Genomic DNA, 17,515 nt, shown 5'->3' on the forward strand with positions numbered 1-17,515 from the left:
AGATGCTACATATTATCTCTAACATCAAACATTTTTTTTTCTGAATGCTAATTTCCTCAACAGCCACTGAAGGTGTTGACATATCAGTCCCTTCCAATTGCACTCATCTTTAATGTACTCATCTCCTGACCTCCAGCATCTTTGCAGACTCACTCAAAATGAGTCTTGCAGAGTGATGTTTGGATGTGTGTGTATGCGAGTGTGTGTGGTGTTGTGGATAGTTAATGTGATAACAAAAGGCTATTGGTCAGCTGTTGAAAAGGTTAGTAGCCAGAGCCCTCCCCGTTGAATATAAATATATTCTGGGGGGAAGACCCAGCAATAGACAAATCACTCCAGACTGAGCACCCCTTGTGAAATTATTGATTCTCAGCAGACTTTCCACTAACTTTGATAGCACTTGGGGAAATGGCCAACATGATGACAGAGATTGTTGCTTTCCTGTTTACCATATCTGGCTGGGTTTTGATCTCCTCCACGCTTCCAACTGACTACTGGAAAGTGTCATCCGTGGATGGGACAGTCATCACCACGGCAACCTTTTGGTCCAATCTCTGGAAGACGTGTGTTACGGATTCCACTGGAGTTTCCAATTGCAAGGATTTTCCTTCTATGCTCGCACTGGATGGTACTTTATATGTAGACTTTTTTTGCTTATCTAAATTTACTGCTAAATGGGAGAAGGTGTTTGATTGTGTATGTGTACATAAATAGGTACAGTTTATGGACAAAATTGGACAAAAGTTAGCTAAATCTGACAAAACCTCCTTTTGGGGATGTTCTCAATTGTAAAATCGAGTAATAAATAATGCAAATACTGTTTTTTAAATTGTGAAGTGTAGTAAGTTTTTTTTTTAGCGACAGGGTTAAGATGTGCTTTAGTGCAAGTCTATAGTGATCTTAATTAGCTTTATAAATAAATAAATAAATAAATAAATATATAAATAAATAAATATATAAATATATATATATAGCAGTTACAGAAATACTCAAACCAGCCCATCTGGCACCAACAATCATCCATGCGATTATCTAATCAGCCAATTATGTGGCAGCAGTGCATAAAATCATGCAGATAGGGTCAGGAGCTTCAGTTAATGTTCACATCAACCATCAGAATGGGAAAAAATGTTATCTCATTGATTTGGACTATGGCATGATTGTTGGTGCCAGACGGGCTGGTTTGAGTATTTCTGTAACTGCTGATCTCCTGGGATTTTCACGCACAACAGTCTCTAGAATTTACTCAGAATGGTGCCAGAAACAAAAAACATCCAGTGAGCCGCAGTTCTGTAGATGGAAATGCCTTGTTGATGAGAGAGGTCAACAGAGAATGGCCAGACTGGTTCAAACTGACAAAGTCTCCGGTAACTCAGATAACCACTCTGTACAATTGTGGTGAGAAGAATAGCATCTCAGAATGCTGTTCTGAGACGCGGGTTGGAGCTGTTTTGGTGGCACGAGGGGGACCTACACAATATTAGGCAGGTGGTTTTAATGTTGTAGTTGATCGGTGTGTGTGTCTACATACACACATACAGTACTGTGCAAAAGTTTTAGGCACTTAAGATGTTTCACAAAAACCTTTGTCTTAAAATGGTTATTTATATCTACAGCTTTAGTGTGTCAATAGGAAAAATAAATTTTAAACTCCCAAACATTACTTTTGCAAATAGAAAAGATTAGAATAGAAGAACAGGGCACTCTGCAAGAGATGGCATTGCCCCCACAAAGCCCCCACTGAACATTGAGTCAGTCTGAGATTACAAGAGACAGAAGCAATTGAGACAGCCTAAATAGATAGAAGAACTGTGGTGAATTCTCCAAGAAGTTTGGAACATCCTTTCTGCCAACAACCAAGAAAGACTGTGTCCAGGTGTACCTAGGAGAATTGGGGCTGTTTTAAAGGCAAAGGTGGCCACACCAAATATTGATTCAGCTTTTTTATGTTTACTGGACTTTGTATGATGTTAATTGATAAATGAAAAATATTTATGGCATTATATTTGAAGACATCCTCACTATGCAACATTTTTCACAAGTGCCTAAAACTTTTGCACAGTACTGTATATAGTATATATAAATATACTGTATATATATATATATAGCTCATTGATATGTATATATATTGTATAAATGTATATTTACTGTCCTATTTACTATATATATATATATATATATATATATATATATATATATATATATATATATATATATATATATATATATAAATAAAGATAATTATGATTTCTATAGAGATAGAATATTTAAAGGCTAAAGTCACCTATATTGTGGGGATTGTACATTGGCTGGTCCCCATGAGGAATACAAATTATGAATTGTATTTTAAAGAAAATTAAAAAATGCAGAAAGTTGTGGGTGAGGGTTAGGTTTAAGTGTAGGGGAATAGTTAGGGGATAGAAAATATAATTAGATCAGTATATAAACAATATAAGCCATTAAAAATTCCTCAACATAATACAAAAACGTGTGTGTGTGTGTGTGTGTGTGTGTGTGTGTGTGTGTGTGTGTGTGTGTGTGTGTAGGCTATGTGAGTGAGTGAGCAAGAGAATGAAATTGCAGGGCATCCATTGGTTCCTTACCTCCAGAAAAGTGCAGATCTAATTGTTCGGAAAAAGAGTAGCATGGTATTGGATTGCCCTAATGCTGTTTTGGCAGGAAGTACCACAACACAACAAGTTGAAGCCAAACAGCTCACTTGACCATATAAAACAGGGATCTTTTTATGCCAAAATGTTGCATAATGCATCTTACATGACACTGACACAAGAGTGCAATTAGGAAAGTCTGTGACTTGCCAATGATTTGACTTAATTATCTCGACTCATTACCTCTGTTATAACCTGCAGATAATTAATATAAAGGCAAGTAGTAAATAGAGGGTTTAACAACTCTAGCATGCATTGACTTAATTATGTTTGGATGGCACATACACAAACATCTGTCAGTGCAGAAAGCTCAGTGGGAACACACAGACACATTGGTTGCCTGAGGGCACCGTGCAAAAGCAGCCGGTTAAGCAGGTAATGTTTTAAATTTATTATCACAGAATCATGTTTGAGGCTGTGAATATTTGTGGTGACTCATCATAGACAGTTTCGGGAAAACTTCCTGAAAGCTAACTAAAGACTTTCATGAAGGATGCATTTATTTTCATTTTCAGAAAACTGTGCTCAATTATTCAAACCACATTTCAATCACAAATGATTTGGAATTTATATGCCTACAATTTAAACAGATAACTGAGGAAATTCTGGTTTCATCTCTGTTTAGAGAAATTTATTTGTAAAAAAAAAAACATTTTCAAAACCTGTTTTGAGTCAACCCTCTGTTATATGTAATTTTAATGTAGAAATGCATTTTTTTTCTGAATTAAAACAGTTAATTGTTAATACAATTAATTATCTCATTAACTTAAATAAAAAAATTAATAGGCCCCTGTGGCATTAGGATAAGCTGTCAAATGTTTTGAGTCATGGCTAACGTTAGCTACTTCTCAGATAGGGAAGACATTTGATCATAAGCCATCTATCCTGACAAATATGTAACATGTTAATTCCATCTTAACCCAGGATATGTCACACACATGCTTTATCGGTAAACTGCCTGCAACGCTGAAAAGAAAATTTGTAACATAAAAAAAAAAAATTGGTATTGGTCTGGTGAAACAGAGGTGGCAGTAACAATGCGCTGTACTGACTAGATAAATCTCGCCCAATATTGATGATGGCAGTAGCTAATAAAAAACACTTATGACTGGGCACTGATAACAGACTGTAATATTATAATAAAATATTGGGCCTAGGTTAGACTTATGATTATGGTTGTTAGCTGGCTATTTTTATTGTTTTATGTGATTATGAGAGAATTTTCATTTTTGGGTGAACTATTCCTTTTAAAGGGAATAGATGTGTATGAATTTCTTTCTTCTGCAGAACACAAACGAAGATTTTTAGAAGAATATCACAGCTCTGTAGGTCCATACAATGCATGTGAATGGTGATCAGAACTTTGAAGGTCCAAAAAGCACATAAAGGCAGCATAAAAGTAATCCATATGTCCCGAGTGGCTTAATTAATGTCTTCTGAAGCGATATGATAGGTGTGTGAGAGAAACGGATCAATATTTAAAACTTTTTTTAACTTATTAATTTTCGCTTCCGCCCAGATCTCCTATGTGCATCCACGAGAGAGCCGAGTTAACACAGCCTCTCATGTCATGTAAGCACGTTGGCAAGTTCGCGTGAGATCTGATGCGTGTGCAAAACAAAAACTGTATTTGCAAAAACTGTGTATTTCTCACACACACACACACACACACAAAATGACAAATAAGCCACATCTGTTTATAACCAGGGTTGGGGAGTAATGAAATACATGTAACAGGATTACGTATATTAAAATACAAACTATAAGTAACTGTATTCCACCACAGTTACAAATTAAATCATTGGTAATTAGAATACAGTAACATTCAAAAAGTATTTTGATTACTGAAGAGATTACTTTGCATTTTATTGTCATTTTGTTTCATTTAACATTAATTAAGCTGTAAGTGTTGTTGAACATATGGCCATGTGTAAGCTCCAGTTTCCAGGTGAAATGTCTGCAGTGTGGCCCCAAAAGCCAGTTATATTTTTAGTAATATTTTTATGTAATACAGTCAGTAGGAATGCATATTTTATTAACTCTACCCAACCATAAACCAAAACGTCAGTGGAGTAAAAATATAATTTTAGAGCAGAAATGCAACCTCCGAGTTGTGTTCACCATTGTTTATGTAAACACAATAACTTCTTGGTTCCCACAAGACCAGAACCCGTGTTAGCAGCATTAGAGAGAAGGGTGACGACAGTTAAAATAATGTAAAAATGTTTGTCAGTAATTTGTCAGTATGGGGTTGATTTCAGTGTACATAAACTTTTGAAAGCTACAAAGGTCGATTTCCCATGTTATGTTGTTTCCTAAGAAAGACCCTCAAAGCAATCATAATCATGAATTTTTCCTATGACTTATTACTCCTGCTCTCCTGTTCCTTCAGCTTATATCCAGGTGTGTCGTGGGCTGATGATCTCAGCTGTGTGTCTGGGATTCTTTGGAGCTATCCTGGCTCTAGTGGGCATGAAATGTACCAAGATAGGGGGTTCAGAGACCACCAAAGCCAGGATCACCTGCCTAAGTGGGCTACACTTTATACTCAGCGGTATCAGACTTCGCATTTCATGTATCATGATAAATCCCCACTTGACTGCATGGCAGTACCATATAACTATGCACCCAACCTCTCTGTAGGAATCTGCTCCATGACGGCCTGTTCTCTATATGCACACAGAATAACATCGGAGTTCTTTGACCCTTTATTTGTAAAACAGAAGTAAGAAATTCCATCACATTTTTACAATTGTTGCTGCAAGTTTCAGTGTGCAAATGCAGACCACCTAATAACACCAGTATTTCTTTCTTTCTGTGTTTAGGTTTGAACTTGGGGCGGCATTGTTTATTGGCTGGTCTGGATCTGTTCTTGGCATTGTTGGGGGCTTCATCTTTTGCTTTTCCATGATTGAGGGATTCAAAATCAGGTGAAAGTCTTATTCTTACAGTATCTACCGGTGTTTGTTTTTTTTAAAAAGCAGTTGTTCTTACAGGTTGAGCGATTACTCTGTCTTCTCTGACAGGGAGTATTCCTACAATGGTGCGACATCTTTCATATCAACACGAAACAAGGTTACCAAGACCAATAAGAACTCTGAGGCTCTTCAGAAAGATCCTTCAGAACAGATCTTCTCTGGCAGACAGTTTGGGAGGAATGCATATGTTTGATTTAAGGTTCCTCAAAACACCTGGAAATGATAACAAATGAAGCCTATTCACTGTGTACAGTCTATCAAACAAATCCTTGAAAGAAGAACCTGAGGAGATCTCATTATATTAAGCTGCTTTCATCGTTTGTAGCAAGATTATTTCACAAATGCAAACAAAACTTCTGAAACGTATATTCTACCTGGGTAAATCCACGAGGAACTTTTAAACACTGCATTTTTAACACCAAAACTAATTTTGATGAGATATGACTATATGTACTGAAGGTTTTTGATCTGCATTATTTCAGTTTACTTTGTTTCACCGCTATATTACCCATCAGAAACCTCAAGAAAGCTCTCCGAGTCTGACAACATGAACCAAATTGCCAAATATCTTCACTTGGGACAATGAACTAACCCTAAGTTAGGTGAACTGATGACAAACTTTACCGGAGAAGACAGGGACCACAGCTGCGCTTCACTGACCACAGGAGCATGCTGTTTCAATTCCGGAAATTGAGTCGGAAATCACATATTGCTCCGGAGATGGAGTCTCTCTTCACCTCCTGATCGGTGAAACCCTACACTCTGATCCCAGTTTTCAGAGCTTTCAAGTCTGTGGGCTTCTGCTGGTTGGCAGAGTCCTCTTGTTCTGTCAGATGCTTCCTTAAAAGAAGTATTCAATGTCTCTGTGCTCATTTTGTAAGAAGGTTTTAAAGTATTTTGTGACATAAAAAAAAAAAAGAGCATAATCTTCAGTTTTGGACTGTGCTTCAAAATGTGGGTGGGCTTTGTATTATTAACCTGGAGACCATTAACAAAAGGATATTGACATAACTTTTTGGAATTAGTGTTTTAAAATGTTCAAGCATGAAATCTACAAGTAATCTTAAAGGGGTCACGCAATGCTCTTGGGGAGGAAAAAAAAAAAGTTTTATCTTCCCTGAGGTCCAATGATGTTAGTATGTTTATTTGTTTTTTTTTTTTTTTTATGCTCGGTTTTGGCATTTGTGCCTCCTTAAAACTTCAATGTAATCGCCCACTGTTCTGATTGGCTAACATCAAGCAGCCCCACTAAATCAGCCATTTTTTTTAAAACTCAGTCTGAAGAGAATGAACAAGCTCCACAACATTATAAAACTACATTTCATAAGTTACACATAACACACATCCAACATATTGCATCTGAATATATTAACTGTTCATCTCAAACACAACTGTTAACACTCAAACCCTGTCTACACTCTGTTTCTGTTTCTGTTCTGAGTCGGGATCCGGACACTCGTGCTCCATGGCTCGTCTTTGTGAGTGCATGGCTTCAGTTCTCTTGCCATGCGCTCTTGTCAGTCTTGTTTGTTGTTTGAGTGCACATGGCTGTATTTGGTTCTTCATCACCATGTGCACTCATGTCTGTTTGGTCTTATATGTTAACACATGGTTTTGTGTTTGTTCAGCCATGTGCTTCCCTGACTCCACCTCCTTGTTTCTCTCAGAACTCTCCCTTGTTGAGTCTTTGTTATGTTATTTAGTTTCAGCTGCTCCTCATGTGCTTTCCTCCCTATATATTGTGCCCTCTTCCCTCATGTCTCTGACAGATTATTTTGTGAATTTGTTTCTTTTTCGGTTGGTTTGAGTCATTTGTTGGTTCCTGTTCCTCAGGTGGTTTTTGGTTTGTTTCCCCTTACAAAAAAAAAATCTAAATCAGCTGCAGACTTGCAGCAAATTTACTGCTCTTTATTTTCACATACAAATGAGCTTTTGATTTGCTGCAAATGTTTGCAGCTTTTCGCCTGTAGTGGTGAGCCTCCCAAACCTTTGGCAACAATGGAACAGTTTGCCACAAAGCTCATTTGCATGTGAAAATTATCAGTGGCGAATTTGCCATGAACTCTTGATTTTCGTAAGCGTATTATTTTACCCTGTTGTGGTGTTTTCTCTCCCTCGTGAGAGTTTTGTTAGTACTTTTTCTTTTTCTTTTTTCTTTTTCTTTAATAAAAGCCCTTTGTATATTGCCTCTGTGTTTGGGTCCTCCCTCAGATACTGTGACATAATAATCTGGCTAAATTGGGACCCAGCAGAGGCAATATGGGATTTGACCTCCCAGAGCACCTCCCACCACGACCAGTTTCACACCTGCTCACAGAACTGTTGACCCATGGGGGAGTATGCCCAAGAGCATGCCAATGAGGCCCATAGGTGGTGTTTTTCTTCCTGTGGGGTTTAGATAAACCTCTCAGGGCGGAGGAGCTGGGTGAGATCTTTTTGTGGCCATTCTGGGACTTTAGTTGCCGATATTCGCAGACTCTGCAAGATGGAGGCACTACTCTGGGGAAGGGCCTGCTCACCTGAGCACTCCCCTCTGCCCGTGCTCTGTCCTTCCCCTGGCTCTTCTCAGGCTTCTCGCCGACGTAGGAGGAAGCTTGGCGTGGACCGCCAGAAAGCGGTTGAGCCCACTGCTGACCGCCAGGATATATTTGACCCCAAATCAATAAAGAAATATACATCATATTTTGCAAAAAGAGAATGAAGCCTACATTTAGGACCATTAAGGATTTTTTTGCATTGTGACTTATTTTCATGACACTTCAGCACATTTTACTCCTCAGTTCTTATTACTGTAACACATCAGGATATTTCACTACTTTTCCCTTGTTTTCAATGATTCGTATTACTGTAAAACAAGATGCTGTTGTAATTTTTTTTTATTAAAATCAATGAAAATGAAAAGCAGTACCAAGAGAGATCTACAATGATGAATAATATCAAGACGAATATCTCAGCTCTGTTGGTCTTTGAACTCTGAAGCTCCAAAAAGCACATAGGCAGCATTCATCTTCATTTTTGGGTGAGCTATGCCTTTAAGAGCACCACAAATAAACAACATTTAGCCAGCTTAAAACCAGTAGTCTCCAATATTGGCCACAAGAGGGCACCATTATCTTTTTTCAGACTAACAAGAGACAATATCCTTGGATTTCATTGCTGCTGCTGCCTCTAAAGAGTTGTTCAGGTAATTGCTGAGTTTCTTCTAGCAAACAAATGTGTAATTCAACATCCCTGTCCTGGCTTCATTAGTTAAAACAATGAAGAAAGCACAGATCTTCATATACTCAGAAGGTCTCTTAAATTCTCTAGGAGATGTAACAAGAAAGTCCTTTCAAACCTGATCAAAGTTCAATGCAACATCAACCGCAGGAATCTGGGACTTTCTATATTACCCCCTTATTATATTACTCTATTAGACTATATTTGATCTGCACCTATAAACATATCATCTAACTCCCTCTGCTGTATTACTTCAAAATAGACCAAAATCCTGATGATCAAGGTGTTTAAAACTAGATGGCCTGCAAGTAATTGTGATGCTAATGGTAATTCTTCACTTGAAACCTTAAAAAAATTAAACATATTCAAACTGTTTCATTTTAAATATTGGTACAGTATGTGTAATGTTGTGGATTTTTGACATTGTGTCCGATGGTAATGATATTTTTCACTTTTGGGAGAAAAAGCTGGATAAGCCTTAAACTTGTAAACACAAGTTAGCTAGCAGTTAATTACCTATGAACTTAACTGAAAATGAATTACATTTCTGATCTTCAAACTGTCACACTGTTGCCCTTACAGAGATGTGCTTCTCACTTCCATGATAACCAAATATAAACGTTTTTTGGATATCTTAATTGTTCTCTAAAATGCTCGCCACACTGTTAAAAGTTATTTTTCCTTTTAGCTTTCATAACTTCAAATGTAGAGTTAGAATAAGTGCCCTGAATTGATCTGGTTGAGATAACTAAATTATACAAGTTTTTGTTGGCTGTGAGAAGTTATTGAACGATTCAGCTGAAATCAAAAATATAAGTCAAGAGAACTACGCACATCACGCACATGTATTCATTCCTAGCATGCAATGCAGTATGAATAAATTATGCAACTTGCAGTTTTACTGTCTTTTATTTTATTTATTTTTTATTGTTTGCTGCTATTATATATAGTTGGTCTCTGATCATCAACATACCAACATACAGCAGTCTATTTTACTTACGACAACTGGAATAGCCTTTATTACTTCTATAGTTAGCAATGAAATGAAATTATAATATGAATAGTTGAACTTCAAGTTGATTGAAGTCAAGTTTACTAAGAAGACATTAAGCTCATTGAACAAGTTAATGATTTAAATCAACTTTATGTTTTGTTTAAACACCTTTTCTACTTAAGTTGACACAACTTAAAATTTTAAGGCAGCACGAACACTTACTTTGTAGTTGAAACAAGATTGTTTTACAGTGCGTAATGATAATAACAGTTGTATTGAGGACAGCACTTCATTGTTATATAAAAAAAGAAATTAATTTACACATAAATAGAAAATTAATTTAAAATATAATTTTATAAGTTATGAAAACTTTTAATTTTATTAGTGAAAACTGAGAAAAAGAGCCAAGTAGAATTTTCCTGATTTTAACATTTATTATTTTTATAATTTACAGATTAAAAGTCTGGGTTAGGGACAGACTCTTCTGGAAAATTTCAACACTCTTAAAAATAGGGAAAAGATCATTAAAGAGTTTTAACACTTCTTAAAAATCATCAAAGTTCCACTAATGGAAGAAATACCCTTATATGAAATTTGAGTTGAAAAATTGAGGTAAGCATTTTCACTCTTTCACTCTAACTTAAAAACAAGTCTGTGGGAACATGGAGAGCCATATATTCACATCAGCAAAAAGAAGAGGAAATGAGTTTAGTGGCCGGGTTCCATGTAGAACAGTTTAAGAAATCCTATAAAAAGGAAACATGGAATGGATCAAGAACTGACATGTTAAGACTGTAAAGGCAGGAAAGCCAAAGAAAGAGAAATACTGGGAGTCTAATTTTAGAGAAAAACAAAAGACTACAAAGAGACAACACAAAGTGTGAGGTACGTTGCCCACATGTACTGGTAAATAGACAGCTTAGAAGTTTGGCGGATTTAGTGCAGAAAAAGATCTGATCCAAAGATGAGGATTCGTGTTATGCAGATCTGGGGCTTTCTGTTGACTGTGCTGGGCTGGATCTTTGTCGCTTGCTCCATGGCCATGGAGGGCTGGAAGGTCACTTCTATCGGTGGGCAAGGGGGGAGTGCCATCATCAAAGTGGCCTGGTACTGGTCCAGTCTGTGGAGAGCCTGCCTCACAGACTCCGCTACCACATCCAACTGCTACAACTTCCCAGTGCTCTGGTCTGTGGAAGGTATGGGCATTATGTGATATTTAGACTGCTCTTTTATGTACATGTAGTACAACACAAGACATTTGCTTGCGAGACAACAGCAACAATCAACAGAGTTTACAAAAAATCAGCCACTATGCCATACTACATCCTGTATTCACATATGCACATTATACACATAACATATACTTTACTGTCAAAAGTTCGGATACCTTTGACTGAATGTATGTTTCTCATGAGCTTAGAACCCTTAAGAACCAAAGGCTTCAATGCTTAAAATTAGTTTTGTAGACAAATCTTAAAAATAAAGAATATGTAGGTGAGTGCAAATATTTCACTGGTAATGTACACACAATATAAACGGGTCACTGACATTGTCCAAGGTTATTAAAATGAGAATTTTTTAAAAAAATGTTTTTATCTAATTTAAAACACATGAGTTAAGTGTGTAGAAATGTAATATTTGTGTGAATGTTTGTTTCATAAAATATTTGAAAAACATTTATAGCAGTATTTTACAAAAATAAAAATAAATATTTTTTATAACTTTTCAAGTTGTGTAATTATCTCCTTTAATGCAAGTGACTATAATCAAATTAATCACATTTAAAAAAAGTTAAAGTCTTCAAACATATTTTTTAAGTCGATATAATTACTGTATATAGTACTGCAGTTGTGAAACATTTTGTATATTAAGGATGTTTTAAAAATTAATGGCATGAATAATTTTGATCTATTAACTAATTTCATACAAAGTGCAGGAAATAAGTCAAGTCATTTTTATTTGTATAATGCTTTTCACAATGAAACATAGTTTCAAAGCAGCTTTACAAAAAATCATACTGTAACAGAAAATGAAGCCGTAATGTTTTAAAGTCATCATTGTGCAAGTTCAGTGAATAAAGTGATTGAATAAAAATAACCTTGGGGGAAACCAGGCTCAACTGCAGTTCCCCTCTGACTAAACAGTATAATGCAAATAATAGTTTTGTATGTGTAGTACAATTCATGGTTTTAATTAGCAAACTGAGTAGATGTTGGTGGAAAATGTTTAAACTAAACAATTTTGTATGAACTGTAAGATTATTGACCAAGTGTCTTTGAAGTCCAACCTGAATTAACTGTGGAAGTGCACACAAATGCATTTGTGTATGTAGTCCATGCTTTGACAAAGATGATGCAGGCAGAGGTCAGTGAAGTGCATTGCAGTCCAGCTGGAAGCTTGTGGTAGTTCATTTCCAGTGAAGTCCATCCTAAGTCTGAGGTGCAGGCATGTCTTACAGTTGGAGTTGACATCAGTTCATCCTCTGTGAAGTCCATTGTAGTAGACTGAAGTGATGTCTGGCTGGCTCAGACTGCAGTTAGTAGTCATCATTACATCGACATGTACAGTGGGAGTCGGACATCAGGCAGGACTGAAACTGGATCTGGCAGGCTCTGGTAACCTAAGGATGTGTATCCCAACATGGTCTTCTGCTGTTGTAACCCATCCGCCTCAAGGTTTGTCATGTTGTGCATTCTGAGATCCTATTCTGCTCACTACAATTGTACAGAGCGGTTATCTGAGTTACCGTAGCCTTTCTGTCAGCTCGAACCAGTCTGGCCATTCTCCGTTGACCTCTCTTATCAACAAGGTGTTTCCGTCCACAGAACTGCGGCTCACTGGATGTTTTTTGTTTTCAGCACCATTCAGAGTAAAATCTAGAGACTGTTGTGCATAAAAATTCCAAGAGATCAGCAGTTACTGAAATACTCAAACCAGCCCGTCTGGCACCAACAATCATGCCAAAGTTGAAATCCCTGAGATCACATTTTTCCCCATTCTGATGGTTGATTTGAACATTAACGGAAGCTCCTGACCCGTATCTGCATTATTTTATGCATTGCCACACGATCTGCTGATTATATAATTGCATAAATAAGTAGTTAACAAGTCTTCCTAATAAAGTGCTCAGTGAGTGTAGAATATGAGATTTTTTCAGTTCTGGCAGACCTGACTAATGCATCATAACTTTGAGTTGAAGGATAAATTAGGTGTATGCCTGGTTGAAGAGATGAGTCATCAGTCTAGACTTAAACTGAGAGAGTGTGTCTGAGTCTTGAACAATGCTAGGAAGACAATTCCATAGTTTAGGTGCCAATTACGGAAAGGATCTACCTCATCTTCTACTTTTGTGTAAACATAAAATAAAAATACATCAATGAATATTTGGTATGACCACCCTATGCCTTTGGAACAATAAAACATTTTCTAAGTACATTTGCACACAGTTTTTCAAGGTTGTTGGCTGATAGGTTGTTTCAAGCATCTTGTCTGTCTATCTGTCTATCTATCTATACATACATACATACTTTTATACTTTCTGGTGCTTTTTGTTTGACAGCCCTAGTTCTCATTCACTTTTATTATATAAAAAAGAGTGGCTAAGGATATTCTTAAAGAAACTTACCATTTGTGTTTTACAAAAAGAAAAAGTCGTATAGGTTTGGAACAACATGGGCTGAGTAAACAATGACATCATTTTCATTTATGGGTTTGTGGCGGTGCTGAGAATTTCACTCGCACAATTACTAACGCCTTCTTTAATTATCTTGATGCGGAGACCGAAAGAGTGGAAGAGGATAAAAGATGGCAGATTGTTAAAATCAGCGGAGAGAAAAGGAGGAAAATTGAGAATATCAAGGAGCTCGTTGAAACAAGATAAGTTTGGAGTATTTGCTGTGTAGGGGCGATTGTTGAGTTGAACGAGGCAGTGGAAGCATGTGAGAATGTCTAGAGTAGACCATGCATTACCTTTGCACATTAGAGGCCAATGTCACTGATCGGTGAGGGAGGCATTCAGTTGATCACTTTCCATGCAAAGACGAGCAGGTGATTGGAGTCTCCACTCGAAGAGCCGATAGCCAAGACGGGAATGTCGAAGACGTATGTAGTGCAGAGGATCTAGGTATCTGTTCTCTGTTGCCTTTGGGATTTCCCACATGTTCCTGGATGTTTCAATATCAACTACAATGCAATGTACCTGCAATGAACTTTGTTCCACCCAACTCTTCCATTGCAACACACACATACACACAAGACTATTTATTTTGACTGGGTTAAACCTGTCTTGCGCCCGAAAATCCATTTTCTTTTTGTTTTTTTTATTCAGTTAAATTTAATTTAATTTAATAATTTATTTAAATTGAAGTTTGGGTGCACCACCGTTACAGGTTGAGTATTAATTTAATGTTGTTTTTACAGATAACGGGTTATTACAGGTTCTTTGGATCTTGAATATTCAGGTTACCTCCAGATTGTACGGGGTTTGCTGATGTCCGGGATGGCTGTCGGAATGCTGGGGATCATCCTGAGTCTTGTTGGAATGGAATGCACTTACATCGGAGGCAAAGACAAAGAGAAACACCGATCTGTGTTCATCGGAGGCTTCTGTCATGTCATAAGTGGTAGATTTAATCAAAACTTGCATCATCTCTTTCAGAACCATCATAAATTAGATATACATATATGTCTGTTTTACTCTTTAAGGTATGCTGGCTTCCTCTGGTTATGCAGTATATGCTCATTACGTCTCTGCAGAGTTCTTCAACCCCACATTTGATGGATTGCAGTAAGAACATTAAGCATGGACCTCAACTGCATGTTTTATGCAGTCACTGAATAATTTTATTATCAATTGTTTATCATGCCATAAAATAACTGGGAATATGAAAATGTTTCAGATTTGACTTGGGAACTCCATTGTTCCTTGGATGGTCAGGATGTGCTTTTCAGATTACTGGTGGATTTTTCTTCCTAGTTTCAGTTTGCAAGACCTGGACTCCGGTGTACAGCAGGTGATTATTCAGTATAAGAATAATGGAAACCTTCTGGTGCAACAATTTAGACAATATGCTTAATAAAACAAATTTGTCTTCAGTGCACCAATTCTCATTGTTCCTGCCGAGGAGGGCAAAGCCTTACATTCATCCCACACAAATATTTCCACTGTCTCTGAACTTTGCTCAAAGTCTAAAGTATCAACAATATCGGAGCTCTCTTCAAAGTCTGAACTATCAGCTGTGTCAAATGCTCCAACTAAGAACAGACATATCTTTAGAACTGGACGTTCCTCAAGATTCAGACGCTCTGACAAATCAAGAAGCTCTGTGAAATCAGAAGTGTCTCGATTGGTGCGCTCTTCATGGTCCTCAAGGTTGAGCAGATCAGATGTAAACAGCAGGAAAGTATCTTCTGGAGTCACTACACATCACTTCATCAAGAATTCCTACCTCTGAGATATCTAATATGGACCACTGGATCTGGAAACACAGAGTGATTCCATGAAATTAACAAAAACAATGATGTTGGGGATAAGCAGAACTCCCCCTAGTGGACAAAAACAGTGTGCTGGATTCATGCTTAGAAATTAGCTTGCTATTTTGATGTTTGGGTGGCACTGTGCATTCAATCCATCTTATTTGAAAATTGTTTTTCTGAAGCAATTATGACATTGCTTCAGAGCCTTGCTAAGGGACAGAAAGGTTATAACAGTGGTCCTCAACTGGTAGGATCAGATCCCAAATAGCATACGTACATCTCCGATATGTCTGTTTTAGATCTTTTCATCTGGAAAGCATCACAATCTAATTAACATATTAAAAAGATCAGATTTACAAACATTCTAAATCATAAACGTCTTAAAGATATCTGTTGAAAGGTCTTACTGACATCCGAGACAAACTAATTGACATGCGTCATATAGACGTATTGCAGATGAGCAAACAATGTTACAAAAAAACATTTTCCAGATGTAAACATACACATCAAATAGATTTCTGGGTGATATACAGTACGTGTGCTATCAGGGATGCTAAATGCTACCAATAAAATAACTATATGATCATGCAGCAAAATAAACATGCTTTCCAACTTTTAAAAAGGAGGACAAAAGCTTCATATGTCTTTTGATGTTGATGTCATCGCTAAAAACGCTAAAACTACTGATTGTAATATTTTACATTTATTGCAAAATATTCCGACATGTACAAATATATAAGTAGTTTAAGGGTGAAGGGAAACCGAATCGATTAGGTCATTCACAGTGCGTCATGGAAGTGGGTGGTCGCTCCGAGACACGTTTTGCTGGTTTCGTTGGCCACAGTTCTCTGATTAGTGGATCTTTCTCTGCTGTACCATGGGTAATGTAGTTGTTTTCCATGAATTCCACTATCAAACTCGATTTTTAAATAATGAAGTTAAAATAACGCAGACCGATGGCTTCAACGGAAGCATATACCATCGATGAACAACCTCGGAGCTCAAGGTATGTCTGTCTTTAAAAGTTGATAAGTTATTGTTGAAAATCAATTTGTCTATGAGATAAATGAATGGGATTTTTACTTCTATTTTCAAACAGCTTTTTGAATATGCCCTCTGTCTGTCGTTGGTCAAACAAAGGGACAGTCCCGCCTCAAACTCACGCCATTGATTGAGTAACGTTGTTGAGGCGGGTCTAAGCGGGTCACTCAAAACAAACAGAGCAATTTTCATAGTGCCACAGGAGCACAGTGCTTACAGTTTTTTGAGAAAATGTATCTAAGAGTGGCTTAATTATAGTTGTCTCTGCTTATTAAACTGGGTTAGGAGAAAGTATTTAACACAGAAAAAGTAACATACTTCAGTTTTAACTTGGTAATATGGCTAATCTTTATACATTTGGAATTTGTTCTATGTGTTAGACTGGTAACACATTAATAAGTCGGTTTTCCTATTCAGCTTATGTCATGTTAATAATTTTGCATATTGTTATGCCTAAACCATTCATGGCAATATTACTGTAATACATTTCAATGTTTGATTTTAAGGATATTTTATTTAATTTTGTACAATAAGCCAATCTGGTATTATGTTGGATCATCATTGTTGTCAAATATATATAATGCCCTTTGTTTAACTTGAACTTGTATGGAAAATGTCAAATAGAATTCCCAGGGACTGATCACCATTAATGTAAATGTACTTTACCCATAATCATAAATGTAAATGTACCAATGTTATATTATGGGGTATCAAAGACTGGTTTAAAATGTGGAACAACAGTTCAGCTTTAGTGGTCAACCGTGGACTTTGAGAGTCTGGCCTTGACATTGAAGAATATTTTTTGCATGATTTTACACTGATTTGTGTGGTTGATTTAATGAAGTAATAAAAGATGACCATAAAGGCATTGTTGACATCTGAAAGTTCAGTATGATAGGACTAGCACCATATTTTACACTTTGATTTTACGTTACTTTACATTCTTATGACTTTTGTGTTGTGAAAGTCTAAATAAAATAATAATAATAATAAAAAGCCCATCCCTATATAGGGGACTTGACTTGATCTTCTCCAGTGTATTGCTGGTAAGGAGATCTAGTGACAAAATTGTAAAAGTGCCCTATCATCATTATCATTGGTGCTCTAGTGGTAAAATACTTAAATGTTTTCCATTTAGG

The 17,515-nt window shown here is 36.7% G+C and overlaps 2 protein-coding genes across 2 annotated transcripts; both read left to right on the forward strand.

Moving 5' to 3' along the window:
* Nucleotides 1-363: 363 nt before the first annotated feature.
* cldn10a (claudin 10a) lies at nt 364-6,392 on the forward strand. Its single transcript, XM_051706552.1, has 5 exons — nt 364-628; nt 5,062-5,223; nt 5,313-5,394; nt 5,495-5,599; nt 5,696-6,392. The coding sequence occupies exons 1-5, from the start codon at nt 409-411 to the stop codon at nt 5,838-5,840; spliced, it is 714 nt and encodes a 237-aa protein (XP_051562512.1). The 5' UTR covers nt 364-408; the 3' UTR covers nt 5,841-6,392.
* A 4,018-nt stretch (nt 6,393-10,410) lies between these two features.
* Nucleotides 10,411-17,236, forward strand: cldn10e (claudin 10e). Its single transcript, XM_051706550.1, has 5 exons — nt 10,411-11,056; nt 14,321-14,482; nt 14,565-14,646; nt 14,759-14,872; nt 14,956-17,236. The coding sequence occupies exons 1-5, from the start codon at nt 10,825-10,827 to the stop codon at nt 15,311-15,313; spliced, it is 948 nt and encodes a 315-aa protein (XP_051562510.1). The 5' UTR covers nt 10,411-10,824; the 3' UTR covers nt 15,314-17,236.
* Nucleotides 17,237-17,515: the final 279 nt, after the last annotated feature.

The sequence above is a fragment of the Myxocyprinus asiaticus genome, chromosome 9 (genome assembly GCF_019703515.2).
Source record: "Myxocyprinus asiaticus isolate MX2 ecotype Aquarium Trade chromosome 9, UBuf_Myxa_2, whole genome shotgun sequence".
Taxonomy (NCBI): Eukaryota; Metazoa; Chordata; class Actinopteri; order Cypriniformes; family Catostomidae; genus Myxocyprinus; species Myxocyprinus asiaticus.